Source organism: Trachypithecus francoisi, unplaced genomic scaffold (assembly GCF_009764315.1).
Source record: "Trachypithecus francoisi isolate TF-2019V2 unplaced genomic scaffold, Tfra_2.0 Lachesis_group15, whole genome shotgun sequence".
In the NCBI taxonomy this organism is placed as follows: domain Eukaryota; kingdom Metazoa; phylum Chordata; class Mammalia; order Primates; family Cercopithecidae; genus Trachypithecus; species Trachypithecus francoisi.
Genome location: NW_022681460.1, coordinates 110252172 through 110275665, shown reverse-complemented (window position 1 = coordinate 110275665; position 23494 = coordinate 110252172). Strand labels below are relative to the sequence as shown.

General features: G+C 54.3%; 3 protein-coding genes across 12 annotated transcripts in view; 1 reads left to right on the top strand and 2 right to left on the bottom strand.

Annotated features, from left to right (window-relative positions):
- The first annotated feature begins 4900 nt into the window (after nt 1–4900).
- On the top strand, nt 4901–5837 carry SMIM22 (small integral membrane protein 22). Of its 3 annotated transcripts, none has more exons than XM_033235840.1 (4): nt 4901–4998; nt 5266–5414; nt 5497–5591; nt 5748–5837. In XM_033235840.1, exons 2-4 carry the CDS (start codon nt 5291–5293, stop codon nt 5787–5789), a joined length of 261 nt encoding a protein of 86 aa, XP_033091731.1. In that variant the 5' UTR covers nt 4901–4998; nt 5266–5290; the 3' UTR covers nt 5790–5837. The 3 variants fall into 3 exon arrangements, with proteins under 3 accessions (XP_033091731.1, XP_033091729.1, XP_033091730.1); XM_033235838.1 differs by having other exon boundaries at nt 5497–5606; XM_033235839.1 differs by having other exon boundaries at nt 4902–4998; nt 5271–5414; nt 5497–5606.
- Nucleotides 5838–6567: 730 nt separating this feature from the next.
- On the bottom strand, nt 6568–12550 carry ROGDI (rogdi atypical leucine zipper). Of its 3 annotated transcripts, none has more exons than XM_033235835.1 (11): nt 12130–12550; nt 11985–12056; nt 11136–11218; nt 10899–10953; nt 10132–10212; nt 9338–9433; nt 8232–8330; nt 7732–7845; nt 7599–7648; nt 7375–7522; nt 6568–7085 (listed from the first exon to the last, which is right to left on the bottom strand). In XM_033235835.1, the coding sequence occupies exons 1-11, from the start codon at nt 12172–12174 to the stop codon at nt 7044–7046; spliced, it is 885 nt and encodes a 294-aa protein (XP_033091726.1). In that variant the 5' UTR covers nt 12175–12550; the 3' UTR covers nt 6568–7043. The 3 variants fall into 3 exon arrangements, with proteins under 3 accessions (XP_033091726.1, XP_033091727.1, XP_033091728.1); XM_033235836.1 differs by having other exon boundaries at nt 7375–7501; XM_033235837.1 differs by lacking the exon at nt 10132–10212 and having other exon boundaries at nt 6757–7085; nt 12130–12503.
- A 257-nt stretch (nt 12551–12807) lies between these two features.
- GLYR1 (glyoxylate reductase 1 homolog) overlaps nt 12808–23494 on the bottom strand; it is a 45631-nt gene continuing 34944 nt past the window's right edge. For 4 of the 6 annotated variants that reach the window (XM_033235831.1, XM_033235832.1, XM_033235833.1 and 1 more), the window contains 5 exons: nt 23151–23252; nt 21970–22132; nt 21507–21686; nt 21055–21179; nt 12808–14897 (listed from right to left, as the gene is read on the bottom strand). In XM_033235831.1, the coding sequence (XP_033091722.1) occupies nt 14823–14897; nt 21055–21179; nt 21507–21686; nt 21970–22132; nt 23151–23252 (645 nt within the window). In that variant the 3' untranslated portion in view covers nt 12808–14822. The remainder of the gene's footprint in view (nt 14898–21054; nt 21180–21506; nt 21687–21969; nt 22133–23150; nt 23253–23494) is intronic. The other 2 variants (XR_004443034.1, XR_004443035.1) reach the window with 1 other exon arrangement.

Sequence of the window (23494 nt, the reverse complement as noted above, 5' to 3'; positions counted from 1 at the left end):
CAGAAGCTCAATGATGGCTCACTGAGGCCTCAACTTCCTGGGTTCAAGTGATCCTCCTGCCCCAGCCTCCCTAGTAGCTGGGACTTCAGACACGTAGACCAAGCCAGGCTCAATTTTTTACTTTTTGTAGAGATGAGGTCTCCCTATGTTGCCCAGGGTGGTCTGGAACTCCTGGGCTGAAGGGATCCACCTGCTTCAGCTTCCCAAAGTGCCACCACACGCAGCCTGGCAAGTGTTTTCTGTAAAGGGCCAGATGGTCCCTATTTTAGGCTTTGCTGGTCCTAAGTTCTCTGTTGCAACTACTATTCAACTTTCCCATTGTAGTGAGAAAGTAGCCACAGACAATAGGTAAACAGATGGGCGTGGCTGTGTCCAAGTAAAACTGTGTTCACAAAAGCAAGGTGGCTGTGGTTTCAGCTTTCCTGAGCCCCAGGCAGACTTCTGTCCTTTGCTGTCCACTGCCTTCAGCCAGTTCTTCCTCCTGGTAACTCCCCCTCCTTCCCGGAGGCTTAACATTAAAGGCTTAGCGAATAGGGGTCAGCCAGGTGTGGTGACTCACGCTTGTAATCCCAACACTTCAGGAGGCTGAGGTGGGCAGATTACTTGAGATCGGAAGTTTGAGACCAGCCTGGCCAACGTGACAAAACCCCGTCTGTACTAAAAATACAAAAATTAGCTGGGCACGGTGGTGGGCACCTGTAGTCCCAGCTACTTGCGAGGCTGAGGCAGGAGAATAGCTTGAACCAAGGAGGTGGAAGTTGCACTGAGCCGAGATGGTGCCACTGCACTCCAGCCTGGGCGACAGAGTAAGACCCTATCTCAATAAATAAATAAATGAGTAAATAAATAAATAAAGGCGTAGAAGTTAAGGGTGGGCCAGGCAGGGCCCAGGGTGGCAGAGACGATGGAGCAGAGCCTGTCCTGGAGCACACTTCATTGTCAAAGGTGAAATCTCGCAAGCCGCAACTCCACAGTCCTTGAAGGATTCAGCACAGGGGCCTCCTCCCATAAGCAGATGAGGATGTGGTTAGTGGATGTACAAAAGGCTCTGGTGATGGTGATGTGTGGACTGCGTGTGAGCAGTAGATGTACTCGTGGGGATGTCCCCTACGGAAATAAGCTTCTGTGCAGAGAAAACACTTTCTCCAGGAAAATCCTCCCATGTGAGTGATGGTCTAATTCTGAAAATTGTGGTGGTGGGGGGAAGAGCCTCACTGGGTGCCAGTAGGGATTGCACCATGTTAGTGCCATCAAAGTAGTTTGCAGAAAGCATGCTGTCATCTGAAAGTTGCTCCTGGCGGTGTTGACTGGCAAAAGCCAGGGGTCAAACGGTCTATGCAGTGTGACTATGGCGGAAGAGGACAAAAGACTGGAGGGAATCCCACATGGACACGGCAATAATAGCACAGGGCCATTCAGTGCACGTTTCTGTGAGCTTTCCATCATGCTTCGATGGCTCCGACATCGATGATCAGTTCATTTTATCCTCACAATACCGGAAGGAGGTGGATACTATTAACACAGCCATTTTACAGATGAGGAAACTGAGGCAGAAGGGCTCAGGGAATGTTACTGAAGCTCACACACTGGTGGGTCTTACGGCATGCAATCGAACCTGGGTCCAGGAGTCTGACTCACCAGAACCACTCCCTGCCACAGCCTCCTCCTCCTGTTACTGTCCTGCCGGGGACTGGGTGGAGCTCTGTGACTTCTGTCTTTTTTTTCTGAGACGCAGTCTCACTCTGTCACCCATGCTAGAGTACAGTGGCAAGATCTCAGCTCACTGCAACCTTTGCCTCCAGGGTTCAAGTGATTCTCCTGCCTCAGCTTCCTGAGTAGCTGGGATAACAGGACACACCACCACGCCCAGCTAATTTTTGTATTTTTAGTAGAGACGGGGTTTCGCCAAGTTGGCTAGGATGGTCTCGAACTTCTAACCTCAGGTGATCTGCCCACCTCGGCCTCCCAAAGTGCTTGGATTACAGGTGTGAGCCACTGCACCTGGCCTGACTTTTGTCTTTTAACAACTTGGTGGTTCCCAGATCTTCTTTAAGAGATAGAAATGACTTTCATAATAGTAACAGCAAACATTAGAAACAAGGTACCCAGAGAGACAGGAAGACTGAGGGCCAGAGGGGAGAGGAGGGGACAGTGGGCCTCCTGACCACTCAGCCAGGCCAAGAGCTGGAGCAGGGGCCACAGTTGTTCCCCGGCACTTTAAAAATAGGAGTATGTCAGGTGCGGTGGCTCACACCTATAATTCCGGCGCTTTGGGAGGCAGAGGCGGGCGCATCACTTGAGGTCAGGAGTTTGAGACCAGACTGGGAAATAAGGCGAGACCTGTCTCTACTAAAAATACAAAAATTAGCTGGGCATGGTGGTGGGCGCCTGTAATCCCACCTATTTGGGAGGCTGAGGCAGGAGAATCGCTTGAAACAGGAAGGCGGAGGTTGCAGTGAGCCGAGATTGCATCATTGCACTGCAGCCTGGACAGTAAGAGTGAAACTCCGCCTCAAAACAAACAAAACAAAACAACAACAACAAAAAAACAAATTCAGTGACATTTAGTACATTCACAATATGAGCAACTGGCCAGGCATGGTGGCTCACACCTGTAATCCCAGCACTTTGGGAGGCTGAGGGGAGTGGATTGCCAGAGCTCAGGAGTTCGAGACCAACCTGACCAACATGGTGAAACCCTGTCTCTACTAAAATACAAAAGTTAGCTGGGCATGGTGGTGGGTGCCTGTAATCACAGCTACTCGGGAGGCTGAGGCAGAAGAATCGCTCGAACCTGGGAGGTGGAGGTTGCAGTGAGCCGAGATCATGCCACTGCACTCCTGCCTGGGCAAAAAGAGCAAAACGCCATCTCAAAAAAAAAAAAAAAAAAAAAAGGGAGGGAGGAGGATTAGAGTCAGAGGAGGAGACGTGAGCCTGGAAGCAGAGGGTGGAGGGATGGGAGACCGCCGGCCTAGGAATGTCACCAGCCTCTAGAAGTTGCACAAGGCAAAAGATGGCCTCTGCACTAGAACCTTCAGGATGAACACAACCTGGCCGACCCATTTGAGACTCTGACCTTCAGAACCGTAGGATGATAAATTTGTGTTGTTTGAAGCCACTGAATTTGTGGTAATGTTACGGCAGCATTGGGAAATTAATACATTAGGTGTGTGACGGGCTAATGACTTAACTTCTCTAGGATTCCATTTCCTCATCTGTAAAATGGAAAAAGCAGTAATACCCAAGTTAGGATTGCTGAGAAATAAACCAGGTGACACAGCACAGTACTAGGTGCAGAGCCTCACATTACCTGATATTTTTGAGTATGAAAATAGAGAATATAAGGACAGTGAAGACTCCTAGTACAACTGGCCTTCTGTATCCACAGGTTCCACATCTGTGGATTCAGCCAACCACAGACAGAAAATATTTGGAAAATAAATCACATCTGTACTGGACATGTACAGACTTTTTTGCTTGTTATTCCCTATACAATGTAACAATTATTTACCTAGCATACATTGTATTATACATATATATATATATATATAATATATATATATATTTTTTTTTTTTTTTTTTTTTTTTTTTGAGACGGAGTCTCGCTCTGTCGCCCAGGCCGGAGGGCAGTGGCCGGAACTCAGCTCACTGCAAGCTCCGCCTCCCGGACTTACGCCATTCTCCTGCCTCAGCCTCCCGACTAGCTGGGACTACAGGCGCCCGCCACCTCGCCCGGCTAGTTTTTTGTATTTTTTAGTAGAGACGGGGTTTCACCATGTTAGCCAGGATGGTCTCGATCTCCTGACCTCATGATCCGCTCGTCTCGGCCTCCCAAAGTGCTGGGATTACAGGCTTGAGCCACCGTGCCCGGCCGAGACGTGGTTTCTCCATGTTGGTCAGGCTGGTCTCGAACTCCTGGCCTAGGGGGATCGGCCTCCCTCGGCCTCCCAAAGTGCTAGGATTACAGACGTGAACCACGGCGGCTGGCCCAATTTTTTTTTTTTTTTTGAGATAGAGTCTTGCTCTGTCACCCAGGCTGGAGTGCAGTGGCTCGGTCTTGGCTCACTGCATGCTCTGCCTTCCGGGTTCACGCCATTCTCCTGCCTCAGCCTCCCGAGTAGCTGGGACTACAGGCGCCCGCCACCACGCCTGGCTAATTTTTTTGGTATTTTTTAGTAGAGATGGGGTTTCACCGTGTTAGCCAGGATGGTTTTGATCTCCTGACCTCATGATCCACACACCTTGGCCTCCCAAAGTGCTGGGATTACAGGCATGAGCCACTGTGCCCCGCCCCAATTTTTGTATTTTTAGTAGAGGTGGGGTTTTGCCATGTTGGCCAGGATGGCCTCAAGCTCCTGATCTCAAGTGATCCGCCCACCTCGGCCTTCCAAAGTGGTGGGATTACAGGTGTGAGCCTCCATGCCCGGCCATTATATTACGTATTATAGGTAATCCAGAGATGATTTAAAGTATAGAATATATGCACAGGTTATATGCAAATACTGCCTCATTTTATATCGGACACTTTAGCATCTGTGGATTTTGGCACCCGGGGAGGTCCTGGAACCAACCCTTGAGGATTCCAAGGACAACTGTATGATGCAGGCACACCTGTCCTAGCTGCTCAAGGGTCGTGGGATGTAGGCAGGTTCTCTCCCCCTTCCCCCTCCCTCCCACACACCTTCCCTCCTGTCTCTCTCTCTCATTCACGAAGTCAGCAGTGGCCAAGCACACAGCTGGATATCTGGGATACTGAGGAAAGGTAAAAAGTCCCAGGACTGAAGCCACAGGCCCTCATCTTCCTCCCTGGGCCTCTAGCAGTGGGGAGCCAGGGAGTGCACCTGCTGGGGCTGGGCCCTCTCCGCTGGGCTTGGCAGCCTCTGCTGGCCCTGGGGAGGGCGGGGCTGGTTACCAAGACCTCAGGTGGTATGGAGCCGGAAGCAGGAAGCAGCCTGTGCTCCCCAGACCTGCCTGGTTGAGGGAGTTGGAGGCTTCTAGGTGGGGGTCTGGGGGCTGGGCTGCTAGTGGGGAGAGAGGGGAGAAGACAGTGGCTGGGGAGAAGGTTGTCCAGGCTGCGGTTAGGGTAGGGACCACAGGGCTGGGCAAGGAGAGAGGCTGGGCCTGGGGCCAAAGAAGAAGTGGAGTGGGAGGGGGCGGGGAAGCTGGTGCTGGGCCAGGCGCAGGCAGAGGCTGGGCTGTGGGAAGCCTGGATGTGGTCCCCGCTGAGCAGAGCCCAGGGTTCTGATGCAGCCTCTGGGGGGTCAGGGCAGGCAGCACTGTGTACGCCAAGATGGCTGTGTCCACAGAGGAGCTGGAGACCACAGTTCAGGAAGTCCTGGGGAGACTGAAGAGCCACCAGTTTTTCCAGTCCACATGGGACACTGCTGCCTTCATCATCTTCCTCACCTTCGTGGGTAAGTGTGGCTGCAGCCTCGGGGTCCCCCCAGCCCCCTGCCCTGGGCCGGGGTCACACCTGGATGGCTGTCCTGTCCCCAGGTACGGTGCTGCTCCTGCTGCTGCTGGTCGTCGCCCACTGCTGGTGCTGCAGCTGCTGTCACTCCCCCGGGCCCCGCAGGGCAAGCCCCAGGAAGGTGAGCCCCTGGAAGGTGAGCCCTGCTGGCCTCCGGGACCTGCATGGAACTGTACTGGGGATGCAGGAGGGAGGTGGGGGGAGTGGTGGGAAGGGTGCTCATCCCCCTAGGGAACAAGGAGCAAACCCGCTCGGTCCCTCTGTGCTTCTCGTGCAGGAAAGACCCAAGGGAGTGGATAACTTGGCCCTGGAACCCTGACCGTGTGTGTCCTGCCCCGTGGTAGTAACAAAGCCTTGTCTGCCCAGAGCCTGAGTCTGCAGTGTCTTCCAGTCCCCATCTGGGTGGGTGATACAGGACTCCCCGCCCCACTCAGGTGCCCACCTGGCCTCTCCAAGCTTTCAGTCAACACAACTGTGCCAGGTCATCCTGGGTCACCTAGCTGGGAGGGGAGCTGGTCTCAGACTCGGCGGCCTGAACTCCCAGATGGAGCTCTTGTCACCACCCCCTGGGCCTCTGGGCAGAGAGAATGAGAGAGAACCTGTCCTGTCTCGAAGGTGGGTTCTGTGTCCAGCCCTTGCATGGCACAAGGAGTGGGGGAAGCCAGGCTCTGGGAATAGGGGAGACGACTGGCTCCTAAAGTGGATGACCACTGACTACCAGGGACCCCCCCCTGCCTGGGTCCCCACTCAGACAGACAGACAGGGCTCCAGTGGGAATGTGATGATCTTTATTTCTTTTTTTTTTTTTTTTTTTTTTTTGAGGCGGAGTCTCGCTCTGTCGCCCGGACTGGAGTGCAGTGGCCGGATCTCAGCTCACTGCAAGCTCCGCCTCCCGGGTTCACGCCATTCTCCTGCCTCAGCCTCCCGAGTAGCTGGGACTACAGGCGTCTGCCACTTCGCCTGGCTAGTTTTTGTATTTTTAGTAGAGATGGGGTTTCACCGTGTTAGCCAGGATGGTCTCGATCTCCTGACCTCGTGATCCGCCCGTCTCGGCCTCCCAAAGTGCTGGGATTACAGGCTTGAGCCACCGCGCCCGGCTGATGATCTTTATTTCTTAGAGGGCCCTGGATCGGGGCTATGGAGCACAGGAACCAGCACTACACTCACTCCTGGGGTGGCTTCGTCTACGCCGGTCCTGACTGTCCCCTGGGACTCATCGCTCAGTGCCACCCCCCACCCTCCAGGGGGAGGGGACAGCGAAGGGGAGAGGAAGGAGAGCCCTGGGCCTGGCCCTGTCCTGAGTCCAAAGATTCCCATGGTAACCAGAAGGGCGGGGTTGGGAATGTCGGACGCCCTCGGCCCCGCCTTCCGGACCTCCCCACTACCCTACCAGATTAGCCTCCCTTCCTCCTCGTGCTTCCAGTGTCCATTCCCAGCAGTGCAAATGTGTTAGGCAGGGGAGGGGGTAGGACAGAGAGATAAATAGCAGCCTGGCATTGGTGCTGGCTGGTGCTCTGGGGTGGGTATGAGGGGATGGGTCGCCTTCCTGGAGACAAGCTCCTGGGTGCTGTGATCAGAAGGGTCTGTAGCTCCAGTAGCTGGAGAACACGGAGATCTGCAAGGAGAGGGGGTGTGGTGAGTGGCTGGATGGAGGGGATGGGGTGGTCCAGGGGAGATGTCAAGGTCACCCAAGGACAGTATGTCAGGACAGGGCACTGCTGCTTAGTAGTACTATCGGGGTACAACAGACTCCAAGATTGGGGCGCTCTGAGGGTGGGGCAGGGCCCTCAGAACCCCTGCCTACTGTGAGGGTACACCAGACCCCAAGGTTAGGGCACTGTGAGGGTGTGGCAAGGACCCTTAGAAGCCCTTCCCCTAATGAAGGTGCTTGGCCCGGGCCCCACCTTGTCCTTAAGCTGCTGGCAGAGCTGCAAGGAGACGGTGAAGTAAACCAGGGCGTCGTTGAGCCAGGGGATCACGCACTCCACTTTGTGCACGTGGCTCACCTCCAGGCGCTGAGAGCCCCACTCGCTGTGGGCGGTGAGAGGGTCCCTGAGGGGGGGCCCGGCCCTCCAGGTGCAGAGGGATGGGGTGGGCATGCCTGGACCCCTCTCCCCTGCCTACTTACAACATGGCCCCAGGGCTGTGCAGCACCGCGCCTCCGGCTGGGCGGAAGTTCTAGGGAGAACGGCACCAGACCCATCAGGCCCTGCAGGGTGTGTGCGTGGGGGGCAGCGGGCCGGGCAGGGGTCCCTCCTCACCTTGGTGGAGTTGGGCTGCAGGGCATGCAGCTGGTACACCGTGAGGCAGAGCTTGTTGAGGTTGATGTAGACATTGACCAGCAGGTCGGAGGGCAGGGCGGGGGCGAACATCCGCTGCGAGAGGCAGGTAGGATGAGACCCTCCCAAGCTCCCAACCCAGGCTGGATGGAGCAGGACTCTGCAGTCATTCAGGGAGTTTGCAGGGGACCCCAGTCCCCACCCCAGAGATGCTCTTCCCATGAACGGGGGGCTTCCAGACTTTTCCCAGGTGCCCCAAGTACCTTCCTGTGCTGTCAGGTTTGGGAACCACTAACCCCAAACAGGGTTAACGTATTTTGGGGGCACAGGACAGAAGCCAAGGACCCCATCCCAGAAAATTGCCTAGACAGAATTCTAACTATAATTTGGGAGGTGGCACCCCTTGGTGTCCATCCTGAGGGCAAGCTGGGCCCCGCTGTGGTGACCCCTCTCCTGGAGCAGGGGCTGGCAGGGACACTGACCGTGAGGCCGCTGGCGGCGATCTCAGGGAGGGTGAGGGTGGCGGGGGTGGTGAGGCGGTTTCGGGCTCTGGTCAGCTGCAGCATCACTGCATCCATCAGCTGCAGGGAGGGGCGGGGTTGGCTCCGCTTCCTCCCGGGCCCTCATGCATCAGGAACAACAGATATGGTAGCTCCCACTCCCGCCCAGTGGCTACGGTTCCCAGGACCCAAAACCCAGCAGCAGGGGCCTGCTAAAGACAGGTGGTTGGGCTCCAGCTGGGTGTCGGGGAGGGCAGGACATCTGCACTGATGTCAGTCAGGACAGGGCTGATTCACTGCACAGGGATCCTGGGCGCTGGATCAATGGGGAATGGAAGGTCCTGGGAGGTCAGTCCCAGGGGCACAGGCTTTGCCAGCAGGGGTACAGGCAACGAAGGTTGCCTGCAAAAGGTCAGAGAAGGCTTCCTGGAGGAGGCAATGGATGGCTGGGTTGAGGTTTTCAGGAGGGTAAGCCAGGGTCGCGGATGGTGGATGGTGGGACCCCCTGGAGCCCATCTCTTCCCTTTGCCGTGGAGCAGAGCCCCGGCAGACTCCTCAGAGCCCCAGCTTTCATGCCATCCAGCCGTGGCCATGAGTACCGGGGTGATGTCCCTCCCAGGAAACACGTAAGAGCTGACTGGGGGCATGGGGGCTGCAGCACCCTAGGGTGGTTACAGTTCTCGAGGAGATCTTAGTCTATCTGGTTCTACGTGTGAGGAAACAGAGGTCCAGAGAGGGCAGGTGAGCCACCAGAGGACACACAGTGAGGCAGGGGCAGAACTCACGAATGAGGTCAGGCGCCTGGGTCAGCTCTTCACATGTGCCATGCGGTTAATGTGAAGGCTTTCACTGCTGCTGCCAGCAGCAGTATGTGCCGAGTGCTTACTGGGGGCCCCATGACCTGAATTATCATGGCGAACAGTTACTCCAGCTTGCCCCTAACCCCACAGGTAGAAAATGGAGACATAGAGTAGGCAGGTAAGCGCTTAGAGGTTGCACAGCTCCAAGTGGGATTGGAACCCACCTGTGATTCGGATCCAGAATGTGGGACCCTATAGGCCCAGGAGTCAGGCCTGGGGGCAGCTCACCTTGAGGACCTCAGCGCCCGTCTTGAACTGGTAGCTCTCGTCCCGGCTGGTAAGCAGGTAAATGGCTTGGCTCACATGGTTTCTGGCATCCTGGATCTAGAAGCAGAGGTCATCCAGAGGGGTCACGCCAGCTTCCATGCAGCCCGGAGGGGAGGGGGTGTGCTGCCTGCCTGCCTGCCCCAGGTCATTTCACTCTCCACACTGTCATCTCTGCGCCCCGGAGGGCCAGGTCCGTGCCAGGTGATGGGCGCCTGGCATCACAAGGGGCGGGGCAGGCCCGGTCTCTGCCCGAGTGGGCTGCCCTCTCCTTTCTAAGGGATGGACAGACAGTATTGTCCAAGACATCTGTGCAAGTTGTGGAGGAAAGCAAACAAGGTGATATGGCAGGGACAAGGGCCCTGAGATGGAGACAGTCAGGGTGGAGGGGGCAGGAGAGGAGGCCCGGGCCAGTGGTACAGGAGCTGCCGGGGAGCATGGTAAGTCCCTGGAGGTTCTAGGCAAGGGAGTGACTTTTTAGAGGGCTTCTGAACCATCTCATCAAGCCAGCTGCTGTGGGGACTCCACAGTCCCGATTTGGCCATGGGGCTCTCAGGCCAGGTTCTCCACCTCCCCACGTGGCGCAGGCTCCAGGGCTTCAGGAAACACCTGCCCCCAGCTTTGCTGCTAGGAAACACTCTCCCAGGCTTGCTGTGGCCACAGATCCCCAGGGCTAGGTGCTTGCCAGGGAGGCCCCGTGGTGGGCCTGCTGCCGCCTGTCCTTGTGGCTGAGCACTAGCCAGGAGGGGCGGGGTCACCTGCTGCAGCTTCCACTGCTTGTCCTCCCGGAAGGCGAAGTGCAGCAGCTGGTTGTTCCGGGGCATCTTCAAGTTCACGTCCTGACAGGCAAGAGTGGGGTGAGCCAGGTGGGGGGGCGCCTCCTGCCACAGCCATTCTGAGCCCTTAAGCGTGGGGCAGAAATGGGGTGTGTGGTGGCTCAGGCCTTGGCTGCTGTGTAGGGCAGAGAGTCTCCCAATGCCTTGGCCGTTTGGGGGGAGAACAGGGAGGTCAGGAAACAGGAAAACAGGCCCAAGAGGAGCCACAAGGAAGTGAAATTGAAAGAGGTGAAGAAACGGGAAGGGGAAAACAGAAGGCAGCCTCTGTGAGGCTCTGTGCAAATGGGGTGCATCTAGCGTCTACAAAGGCCAACAGATGGAGTCCAGGAGGGGGGCCCTCCCCCCACGCCTTGGTGCCTGGCACAGGGTTGGGTGCAGACTGGACCTCAGGAGTTGGCTGATTCAACTGTGATGTGTGGCCAGCCTAATCCGCCAATGCCCATGTTTCACTGGTCCAGACACCAGGCCCAGGCCGTGTGCAAAGAACCCCCCTCCTGCACCTCTTCCTGAATCCGCACACTGATGCCGGGGGAGGTGTGAGGGCTGCTGTCATTTTCCAAAGGAGAAAACTGAGGCCAGAGACATCAAGGGTTCCGCTCAGAGTCGGAGGGCTTGTACAGAGAGAACGTGGGAGCCCCCATGCTCTTCCCCACTGGCAGGATGGGAGGGGACAGGGCTGGGGGACTCACCGCCTGGCTGAGGGCATCCCCCTGCAGAGTCAGCACCCCCTTCACCTGGTCTGTGCTGTAATACGTGGCGTCAGAGCGGTGTCTGTGGTCACCACCCCCACCACCCAGCCCTCCCTCCCAGCGGGCTGCCCCTCCTGTCCCATCGCACACCCAGCTGGTCTGCAGGACAGGGCTGTGGCCATGCCTCCTACCCTCCAAGGTACCCATTTCCCCGGTTTCCGCCCAGCCCAGGCTCACCCACAGCTGCCTAGGATGAAGTTCTCTTGCTTGGCGGGCCCCTCAGTGCCCGAGCCCGGCAGAGTGAAGCGCAGAGAGGCCTCCTGTGGCACACAGGGAAGGAGGGGAGCTGGTAGTGCCCACTCAGGCCCGGCCCAGTGCTTCTTCCAGAAGCCCCCCTCCCTCCACGTCAGCGGGGGGAAGGAACAAGGTGGCCTGGCCTCAGTTTCAGCTGGGGTGGGAAGACCCTGCCCAAGCACCCCGGACACCTAACCGTGAGCCCGATCTGTTTACCCTACATTCCCTGAACACCTCCTGTGTGCCCGCCTCGGGGAATACAGAACAGACGGAGGCAGCCTCCCAGCTTGGTTGAGGGGGAAAGGGGCAAGGGGCAGAGTCAGGGAACAAGGCAGTAGTCAGGGTAACCCACGGCAAGCACTGCGCCGGTCACTTCTGTGAGCTGCTTGGCTCATTTATCTATACTATCTATACTACAGCCTCGCGAAGCGGGTACTGTTATCTCCTTTTTGCCAATGAGAAAAGGGAGGCCCAGGGAGGTTCACTGACTTGGCTGAGGGTCACACTGCCGGGCAGAGGCAGAATTATTTGGCTCCCAAGGCGGCCTTCCCCGATCCGAGGCCGGGCGGGACTCAGGCCCTTGCTAGCACCCGCGTCAGGACTCGCTCCTGCCCGCACGCAGGTGCTTGTGTAACGAGGTCGGCTCGAGTTCGCGGAGGCGGGGCCTTGCCTGAAAGCCGCGGCGGCCGCACGCAATAGGCGCTCAGGACGCAGCCGCGGGGCCCCAGGTGGAGCCAGGGAGATGAGGAGGGAGGGTCGCCACGCCCGGCGGGGCAGGGCACGGGTCGTTACCTTGAGAATGTCCTGCAGCTGCTTCAGCACAGCGTGCACCTCGTCGTGCAGCAACCAGCGGAACTCCTCCTCCTGCGGGACAGACCCGGCGGTCACACTTGGCCCCGCCGCCCCGCCAGCCCGCCCGCTGGCCCACGCGCCTCACCAGCACTGCCCGCTCCGCCGCCGTCGCTGCCATTACAGTGGCCATGGCCACAGGCCGCCGCCAAGCGCCCTCCCCTCCGGCCGCTCCTCCGGTCCACCAATCCTTCTGTCCTAGGTCCTCCAGTCCTCGCGTCCGCCCGCGGGGTCTGGCTCCGCCCCCACCCCTGACTGGCTGAGTGGGCACCGCCCCGCCCCCAGGCCGGCTCCGTGCTCGCGATTGGCCGGCTCCTGTCGGCCCGCCTCGGCTCGCGAAACCCTGCGGGCGCCTTGGAACGAGGCCGGCGGCTGCGCGAGTGAGGCCCGCTCCGGCCGGCCAGGGACGCGGCCGGCGGCTGCGCGAGTCAGGCTCGCTCCCGCTGGCCAGGGACGCGGCCGGCACCAGCCTGGGGCGGCCGCTCGGGGGCAGAGCTCCCGGGTCGCCCCCAGGCTATGATAGGGCGCGCTGCTCCACTCGCGCTCACTGATTGGCCGGCAGGACAGTCTGTCCCCGCTCCGCCTCCCTATTGACCCGCTTGGCCTCCGTTGCTCGCGCTTCCAACCCCGGAGCGGACCTCGCCGCCGCTCGCAGGTCCGTCTCTCTCAGACGCTGAGGTCCCGAAAACCCATCGCGGCCCCGCAGCTGCCCTGTCCTCCCACCCATCTCGCCGAGGGCGAGGGAAGCAGGACTCCTGTGGCACAGTTGTGTTACCAAGAAGTGTTTTATTTTTCTTGCAGTAGCTTTGTTAATTGCACAAAATCATGTTTTGTTTTTGCCATTTAAACATTATCACACAATCCTATTCTGAAAGACAAATGTTCATTAAAAACAAAGCAAAAATAAAAATTCACAACCTTAATTACCTAGATTTGTCCTTTAAAGGTTTAAAGAAAAAAAGGGAGGGGCTTTCTTACAAGCTTTTTCACAAGTGTCACATTTTCTCCTTAAAAGGGAAGGATTTCAAAACAAAGGTGAAATAGCTTAAACAGAAATATTCATAAAAAGGAACTTTACAGAATTGTCAACAATATTAAGACAACATTGACTAACCGGTTTCATTACCGCATCTTCCCCCGCCCCCACCCCCAGTGTGTCCTGCCAGGACTAGAACAGGCTTTGTGTTCGGACAGAAATGCTTCAAAATCCCAGTGAAATGAACTGTGCTAAAAACCCGACAGGCATCTTCCCTGCCCTCCCCCACCTCATCTTCTGCAATCCTCTAACCCAGGTTCTATCTGTGAAAGGGGCCAAAGCTGTGAGGGGGGAAGGACCCCACCCCAGTGTGGCCACCTTATACATAATTATATATTCCATCATAAATGCTGGCCTTCCTTCTGCAAATTATGATTTTGGAAAATCCAACCCATGCAGTGGGATAAAAAACTGACATCCCTTGGGTGACTTGTTTTTTTGCATCATCCCAAGCCCCCCATGGTCCCCTATCCAAGGAGATATGTAGGGCCTTGAGGATGTCCCAGACCCACCTCGGAGGGCCAGTCAGTTCAGGTAGGTCAGGCCCAGTTCTCTTCCCTCCCGACAGACCCCGGGCCCGGGCAGCACCGAAGACCATGATGCTGGCTGGAGTGAAGACACTTGTTTCCGTATCAAGAGCTGAGCCTAAGAAATGCTCATCGCTGGTCAGGCTGGGTCTGGGCCAAAGAAGGGACAGACAGAAAGAAATACTGTCTCCACAGGAGGAAGAGGGAGAGGAGGGAGGATGGAGAGTGGTGGGCATGCAGGGGACTTGGCAGGGCAGAATGCAGAAGGGGGGACCACTGGGAGGGAACCGAGGTCAGAGTGGCTCTTCAGAGCCAGGTGAAGTCTGTGGCCTAACGGAAACAGGAAGGAGCGCCCCCAACCCCCACTCCTCGTGGCTCATCACTAGTGGCCCTGAGGACCCCCTCCCAAGAGCTGGAATGCAAATCCAAATACTAGAACAGCCCAAGGAGGAGCGCCGTGGCAGTGGCGTCTGGGGCGTGGCTTCGAGGCGGTGAGGGCCGGACCTCCAAGCTCACCTGCAGGCCGGCTGCTTGCTGCACTCCCTGGAAAGCCAGGGGCCCCATCTTCTTGGGACTCTGCCAGTCTCTTTTCAGTTCACAAAGGCGTCTATGGAGCGCTGGGTGCACACTGGACGCTTAGACGTAAAAATCTTTCTCAGCTCATCACCTGAGGTTGGAGGGCCCCAAGGGACCCTCTGTCTGGAGTCTGTACTGGCTCATCTGGGCCCGAGGCCTCTCCTTGCAGGGAATCCAGTGGGGATGTGGACGTGACTACAGGCTCTTCGCTCTGGGGAAAGCTGTGGGAAGGCTTCCAACTCTCGTTGCTGATTCTAGTTCCTTGACTGGAAGGGGTTTGAGATAAGACAAGCTCGGAAGAAAAAAAGCCAGGCAGCAGTTTCTGGGCAGCTTCTATCCAGGGGCGAGAGTCTGTGTGTGTGTGTGTTTGTGTGTGTGTGAACACACAGCCACCTCGTCCGGGGGCCAGTGCCCAGCTCAAGAGCTTTCCCACAAGCCAATCCTGCTGACACTTGTCCCCTCCCCAGCGGCCTCAGGGGAAGGCTGCTGCTGTGTGCTGTGCTGATGGCAAGTCTCAAAGTCTGTATAAAAGGAAATGGAGACAGGTGGGCTGGTCCAGAATGAAGTCCCAGGCCCCCGACCCAATGTGAGGAAGAGGGGGTCAGAGGGGGGTTGGAAGGGTGGGGGCGGGGTGTCGACAGCTTAGTGTATATAGGCTCGGTACACGGCGGACATATCGTTGTCGGACTGGTCCAGCGCCTTGGCTCTTTTGTACACCTGGAAAAAAAAGAGATGGCTCAGTCTCTGGCCCCAGAGCTGCCTTCAAGACCTAGATCTGATTCCTGGAGGCAGTGCTGGATGAGGCTAGCAGGCAGTGCTGGAGCTCAGGTTGTCTAGGTAGGAATCCGGTTTTGACCTTGCATGAAGCACCTCCGTTTCTCTGGGCCCCAGCCACTGTGCTTCTTGCTCTGCGAGAGGGAACAGTACCCAGGGGTTCTTGTGAGAATGAAATGTACTGTGGGATATAAAGCACTCAACATTGGCCGGGCACTGCGCCTCATGTCTGTAAGGCCGAGGTGGGTGGATCACCTGAGGTCAGGAGTTCAAGACCAGCCAGGCCAAAAAGGTGAAGCCCCATCTCTAATAAAAATACAAAAATTAGGGCCGGGTACAGTGGCTCACACCTGTAACCCCAGCACTTTGGGAGGCCGAGGTGGGTGGATCACAAGGTCAGGAGATCGAGACTAGCCTGGCTACCATGGTGAAACCCCATCTCTAGTAAAAAAAAAAATACAAAAAATTAGCCGGGCATGGTGGCCTGTAATCCCAGCTACTCGGAAGGCTGAGGCGGGAGAATAGCTTGAACCTGGGAGGCGGAAGTTGTGGTGAGCTGAGATCACACCACTGCACTTCAGCCTGGGTGACAGAGCGAGACTCCGTCTCAAAAAAAAAAAAAAAAAATAGAGGCTGTGGTGGCGCGCGCCTGTAATCCCAGATACTCAGGAGGCTGAGGCAGGATAACTGCATGAACCCAGGAGGCAGAGGTTGCAGTGAGCAGTGAACCGAAATCACATCATCGCACTCCAGCCTGGGCGACAAAAGCAAAACTCTGTCTCAAAAAAAAAAAGCATTCAGCATTATTAGTAATTTAATAATGTCCCTAATGTCCCTTCCTGCAGATCACTCTCCAAAGCCTCTCCATGTTATTCTCTGGGCTGTTGTTCTTACTATTCCCTCTGCATGGAATGCTTTTCCCTCACTCAGTTATCACTGGTTCTTTCTTAGCTCAAAGGCCTTTGCCAACCGTTCCAAATGAAGCAGCAGCTGCACCCACCACTTTACCCAGTCATCTCTGTCTTTTACTTGTATTTCTTACACTCTGAAATTCTGACCTTTTTAACTGCTTATGTGCTAATTCTGTACCCGCTTCCAGTTAAATGTAAGTGTTCCTGGGAGGGATGGAGGGAGCTGCACACCAACATGTACTCGGAGTGCAGAACACTGCCTGGCAATCAGCACCTGCCCCAGAGGTACTAGTGGAATATGAACAAGCTTGAAAAGAACTAAAAAGCCATTGCTTAACAGGCAATAGGGCCATGCTGAGGCAATGAGGATGGACACATGGGTCCCTCCTACGTAATTAGCTGTGGGCTGTGGGTTTTTTTGTTTTGTTTTGTTTTTTACATTAAGTAGTCCTGCAAGAGCCACCATAACTGAGGTTCACTGAGGTAACTTTCAGCTCACAGTTGACGGTTACAATTGAATAAAGACATTTTCAGGTAAAAGAAACGTCACTGGGCAGATCCACATTATAGGAAATTCCAAAGAAAGTTTTTTCAGTGGAAAGGAAGTAACACCAGAGAGAAACTCTTCTTTAGGGAGGGATAGAGTCTACTAGAAACAGTAAATCTAGAGAAACTTAAAATTATTTTTTCTATTAATTTCTTTTCTTTTCTTTTGTTTTTGAGATGGAGTCTAGCCCTGTCCACCAGGCTGGAGTGCAGTGGTGCAATCTCAGCTCATTGCAACCTCTGCCTCCCAGGTTCAAGAGATTCTTGGCCTGTCTCCCAGGTAGCTGGGATTACAGGCGCTTGCCACCATGTCTGGCTAATTTTTGTATTTTTAGTAGAGACAGGGTTTCACCATGTTGGCCAGGCTGGTCTCCAACTCCTGACCTCAAGTGATCTACCCACTTGGGCCTCCCAAAGTGTTGGGATTATAGGCGTGAGCCACCATGCCGGCCTTTTCTCTTAATTTCTTTTCTTTCTTTCTTTTTTTTTTTTCTTTTGAGACGTGGCTGGAGTGCAGTGGCCGGATCTCAGCTCACTGCAAGCTCCGCCTCCTGGGTTTACGCCATTCTCCTGCCTCACCCTCCGGAGTAGCTGGGACTACAGGCGCCCGTCACCTCGCCCGGCTAGTGTTTTGTATTTTTTAGTAAAGATGGGGTTTCACCATGTTAGCCGGGATGGTCTCGATCTCCTGACCTCGTGATCCACCCGTCTCGGCCTCCCAAAGTGCTGGGATTACAGGCTTCAGCCACCGCGCCCGGCCTTCTTTTAATTTCTTTAAAATACATATGACTGGCCAGGCGCAGTGGGTGATGCCTGTAATCCCAGCACTTTGGAAGGCAGAGGTGGGCGGATCACAAGGTCAGGAGTTCAAGACCAGCCATGGCCAACATACAGAAACCCCATTTCTACTAAAAATACAAAAGTTAGCCAGACGTGGTGGCGTATACCTGTAATCCCAGCTACTCAGGAGGCTGAGGCAGGAGAATCGCTTGAACCTGGGGAGGCGGAGGTTGCAGTGAGCTGAGATCACGCCATTGCACTCCAGCCTGGGCAACAGAGCGAAACTCCGTCTTGGAAAAAAAAATAAATAAAAATACATATGACTGCTTTAAAAATCACAGTGTTGCCTGGTGGGTTTAAAACAAGGGCAGATGAGGCCGGGTGCGGTGGCTCACGCCTGTTATCCCAGTACTTTGGGAGGCCGAGGCAGGTGGATCACCTGAGGCCAGGAGTTCAAGACCAGCCTGACCAACATAGAGAAATCCCATCTCTACTAAAAACACAAAATTAGCCAGGTGCATGCCTGTAATCCCAGCCACTTGGGAGGCTGAGGCAGGAGAATTGCTTGAAGTTGGGAGGTGGAGGTTGCAGTGAGCCAAGATTTTGCCACTGCACTCCAGCCTGGGCAACAACAGCAAAACTCTGTCTCAAAAAATAAAAAATAAAAATAAAAATAAATAAATAAATAAATAAATAAAGGCAGATGAAACACCCAGGACCCACCTATACCTCAGAGTGAGAGTTCTCACACCTGTGGTGCTTCTGCCCCCAGGATACATCTGGTAATATCTGGAGACATTTTCTGTCACCCAAGGAGGACTATGTCACTGGTGTCTGGCAGGTGGGTTGCCCAACATCCTGCAGTGCTTGGACAACCCCCACACACAGAATGACAGTAGTGCCGAGGTTGAGAAACCCTGCCTTAAAAGGACGAGGGACGGAGAAATAAATGCTTCTATGTGGTTGCAAAGTTTCTACATTTAACGGGAAATGGTACAAGATTATCTTTTTTTTTTCTTGAGACAGGGTCTTGCTCTGTTTCCCAGGCTGGAGTGCAGTGGTACGATCACAGCTCATTGCATCCTCGAACTCCCGGGCTCAAGCAATCCTCCTGCCTCACCTGCTTCAGCCTCCCAAGTAACTAGGAATAGGGCGCTCGCCACCACGCCCAGCTAGTTTTTTGTATTTTTTTTTTTTTTTTTTTTTTGAGGCGGTGTCTCGCTCTGTCGCCCGGACTGGAGTGCAGTGGCCGGATCTCAGCTCACTGCAAGCTCCGCCTCCCGGGTTCACGCCATTCTCCTGCCTCAGCCTCCCGAGCAGCTGGGACTACAGGCGCCCGCCACCTCGCCCAGCTAGTTTTTTGTATTTTTAGTAGAGACGGGGTTTCACCGTGTTAGCCAGGATGGTCTCGATCTCCTGACCTCGTGATCCGCCCGTCTCGGCCTCCCAAAGTGCTGGGATTACAGGCTTGAGCCACCGCGCCTGGCCTGTATTTTTTTTTTTGTACAGATGGGGGTCTCAAACTCCTGGGCTCAAGCAATCCTGCCTCGACCTTCCAAAGTGCTAGGATTACAAAGATTACAAGTATGAGCCACTGTGCCTGGCAAGATTAACTCTATTTTAAGGATTTATATTGCAATCTGTAGAATAACCACTAAAAAATGAATGTAAAGAGGCAAAGTAAAAAAGAAAATAGATAAATGAAAATGGAATTTTTTTTTTTGAGATGGAGTCTCGCTCTGTTGACCAGGCTAAAGTACAGTAGTGCAACCTCCACCTTCCAGGTTCAAGCGATTCTCCTGTCCCAGCCTCCCGAGTAGCTGGGATTACTGGTGCCCGCCACTATGCCCGGCTAATTTTTGATATTTTAGTAGAGACTGTGTTTCACCATATTGGCCAGGCTGATCTTGAACTTTACCATTTTGCCAGGCTGGACTTAAACTCCTGACCTCAGGTGATCTGCCTGCCTCAGCCTCCCAAAGCGTTGAGATTATAGGCATGAGCCACCGTGCCCAGCCGAAACTGGAACTCTAAAAAGCAAGCAAGAAAGGAGGAACAAACAAAAGACAAAGGCAACAAACAGAAATCAAATGATAAAAACACTAGCTCCAAATCGAACCATGTATCAATACAACTACTAAAGGTCAATGTACCAGTTAAGAACCTGACCTCTGAACTCCTAACAGTACAGAGCCTAAGCTCTGAACTGAAATGGCTGGAAAGCACCAAGCTGCATTGAGAAAGTAACCTAAAAACTCTGCTTCCAAGCCAATGAATCCTGCAGTCAGGGTGGAGGCAACTTGGAAGTCATTTCAAAGAGCAGCTTTCCCAGGCCAAACCACATGAAACCCTTGGAAAATAACTATAGTCAGAAATGAGCTTTCATCAAAAAAGACTTATAAAATACATGGGGAATTCTACTGTCCAGAGAGAATCCACAGGTCGAATGAATGGGGGGACTTGAAATAGTAATGTAATCTGAAAGAGTCATGAAATAAGTACTCTGAAATGTTGAAACAAACAAGAGACAGAAGTCAGAATTTAGGAACAAGGCTGCACGCGGTGGCTCATGCCTGTAATCCCAGCGCTTTGGGAGGCCGAGGCAGGCGGATCACTTGAGGCTAGGAGTTTAAGTCCAGCCTGGCAAAATGGTAAAACCCTGTCTCCACTAAAAATACAAAAATTAGCCGGGTGTGGTGGTACATGCCTGTGGTCCCAGCTATTCAGGAGGCTGAGGCAGGAGAATCACTTTAACCCAGAATGCGGGGGCTGCAGTGAACTGAGATCATGCCACTGCACTCCAGCCTGGGCAACAGAGTGAGATTCTGTCTCAAAAAAGAAAAAAAAAAAAAAAAAAGAATTCAGGAACAGAGAATTACACTATGAAAAGCCAGGTGTCAACAGAACAGTACTGGCTGGGCGTGGTGGCTCACGCCTATAATCCCAGCATTTAGGGAGGCTGAAGTGGGTGGATCATCTGAGGTCAGGAGTTTGAGACCAACCTGGCCAACATGGTGAAACCCTATCTCTACTAAAAATACAAAAAGTTAGCCAGGAGTAGTGGCAGGCACCTGTAATCCCAGCTATTGGGGAGGCTGAGGCAGGAGAATCACTTGAACCCAAGAGGCGGAGGTTGTAATGAGCCGAGATTGCACCATTGCACTCCAACTTGGGCAACGAGGGTGAAACTATCTCAAAATAAAATAAATAAAATAAAATAAAAATAGCGTAACAGCTGACAGTACTTGAAAAATACAGCTGCTGTTTCGCAGTGCCATTTTTATTGTAATCATATGGTAAAGACAAATGTTTTTCAGTTGTTTTTTTTTTAGATTCAAATTCTATGAACACGAGCTAAGAAAGCAGAACTTCTACCCTAAAAAACTTTTCAAAAGTGTATGTGAAGCTGGATACAGATGTGCACGCCTGTAGTCCCAGCAACTTGGGAGGCTGAGGTGGGAGGATTGCTTGAGCCTAGGAGGTCAAGGCTGCCGTGAGCTATAATTGCGCCACTGCTCAGACTGTGTCTCAAATATAAAAAAAAGTGCATGTATAAGTGCTTAAAATGTCAGGAGTTCGAGACCAGCCTAAACAACATAAAGAAACCCTGTCTCTGCTAAAAATACAAAAATTAGCCTGTGGTGGTGGGCACCTGTAATTCCAACTACTCAGGAGGCTGAGGCAGGAGAACTGCTTGAACCCAGGAGGCAGAGGTTGCAGTGAGCCGAGATTGCGCCAGTGCACTCCAGCCTGGGTGACAGAGTGAGACTCCGTCACAAAAAAGAAAAAAAAATAGAGAAAGAAAGAAAAAGAAACTGAAGGGCCTAGGGGCTTGGGCCACATCCTCTGTCAAGCTACCCTACCTCGTTTGCTGCAGCTGCCATGGGAGTCGGATGGTTGACCGCATCACCCAGTGCGATGGCTAAGCGGAGATCCTTCTGAATGTATTTCAGGTAGAAATCAGGTTTAAAGTTTCCTTGCAGGATATCTGAGGAGAAAAAGCCAGTATCAGACAAAAGCCAAGGACCTGAAATAAAAAATCACCTACAGTCCATCAGGTGTCAATACCTAAAACGTATTCAGGGTTCCGTCCCACACAGTCTAGGCCTCTCGGCCTCTCCCACACCCTTAGATATCTGAGGGCTGGAGCTCCCAGCCTATATCCCCAAATCCCGCCCACTGTGTTCCTGAACCTCCTCTGGCCAGGGTCAGGGACTGAGTAGGGAGGGCATCTTTCATGCTCACCGAACCCCTGACCTAGTCCCCTGTTCTAATCAAACACCAAAAGCAAGAAGAGGTGCCAGAGGCAACTCACTTTGGCACTTCTGGTCCAGGAAGATGCTGGCCAACTGTCCCTGATTGAGGATGTCCAAGAGTGTCTGCTGGGACTGGCCTGTCACCTGGGCCAGGGTCAGCCCCTCGGCGATAGTGGCCATGAAGCTCCCTTGGACCATGTTCACGATCAGCATCATCTTGGCTGCGTTGCCCACTTCACCTGCCCAGGGCAAAGACTCACGGTCACAGCCCAAGAATGCCACAGACAGCGCTTCTCTGCCCACCCTCACCTCTGTTCAGACCCACCTCTCTCCAGGGGAGGCCCCCTTCACCTGCCCCCGACAGACTGGCTCTTCCTCCTTCCACGCACTGACTATGCAGGTGAAAGGAAACCTTCCCTGGGGCCCCCGGCAGAAAGGCCGTGTGGGACTGGCGCTATCATCAGTGTGACACAGAGGAGACGCGGCCCCAGGCTCCAGGCCTGACGGGTGCAGGCGTGTTACCTAGGAAGAAGGAGGTCTTCCCCATCGCCTGGAAGCAGCTGCTGCAGTCCTCGTACAAGCCCCTGTCTCCAGCCGCTAAGATCACCAGCATCCCGTCATTAGACAGCTGCTGATTCCCTGAGACGGGGGCTTCCAGAAAGCGCCCCCCCCTGGACACAATCACCTGGAAAGAAAAGTCACAGCTTCTGGAGGCCTCCTTTCTCCCAGCGATCTCTGGGCAGGGCACAAGGAGCGTTGCTGAGTGGCCACGGCTGCTCATCACACCTTCCAGAGCTGGAGAAGACGCCACCCATACCAAAGTCCTACAGCTGACACCTGAACTCAGGAGCTAACCATGTGCAGGTCAGACAGGCCGAAGCACAGCAGTGATGAGACGCTGGGGTCTCCACACAGGCATCCAACTGACTTGGAATTTCTTTCTTTCTTTTTTTTTTTTGAGACATAGTCTTGCTCTGTCGCCCAGGCTGGAGTGCAGTGGCGCGATCTGCTCACCGCAAGCTCTGCCTCCCGGGTTCACACCATTCTCCTGCATCAGCCGCCTGAGGAGCTGGGACTACAGGCGCCCGCCATCACACCTGGCTAGTTTTCTTGTATTTTTAGTAGAGACGGGGTTTCACCGTGTTAGCCAGAATGGTCTCAATCTCCTGACCTCATGATCCACCCGCCTCGGCCTCCCAAAGTGCTGGGATTACAGGCGTGAGCCACCACGCCTGGCCCGGAATTTCTTAGAGACCAACAACTAGAACCAGATGCAACCACGTCAATGGCTCGGCTGAACACACACCTCCCCTGTGGATGCTGCCCTCCCCTCAGAACATGTAGGTCCCAGCTCTCACTCCCTTATTTGGGCCAGATGCTCAGGGAGGAGGGATGCTTTGCAAGTGCCAAATGCAGACAGCTGCTCAAACCCCAATGGCAGGCGGGCGGCCTGGGTTGCTTCTCATCATAAGGCTGGCAGCTCCAGGACTTGACGCCCATCCCAGCCATGCAGCAACTGCCCATGGCTGTTCAGACTAGCTGCAGTTTAAAGGTGGGGCACGGGATAGGCTAGTCCCAAGGCTACTCGCCTCTCCTCTTCCCTCTCTGGCTTTGGCTCTAGAGGAATTGCCCACTCTTGCAAGCCTGGGTCTTGGGCTCTGATAGAAAAGATGCTGGAGAGCCAGCCCGAGGAAGGCTGCTACCTGGGCCAGCTCAGTGACTGTGTCAGCGTCCACTGTTGACATGTCCACGTAGCACTTCCCAGGGCGGATCCCTTGCAGCACACCACTGGGGCCCAGCACCAGCTGTGGGGACATAAGGGAGAAGCAATAGCCCAGGCTCCCAGGCAGATGCTCAGGAGCCCTACAGACCTCAGATCAGAATCCTGCTGCTGTTTTGGCTCATTTCCTGATTTCTATCAAGCTGAAAAGGGAAGAACAATGAAATAAGCAAGGGATAGAAAAGTACTTCCTGCATGCTCCCATTTATCTTTAAAAAGAATATATGTGAGTGTGTGCATTTCTTTTTATTAAAAAGAAACCCATTT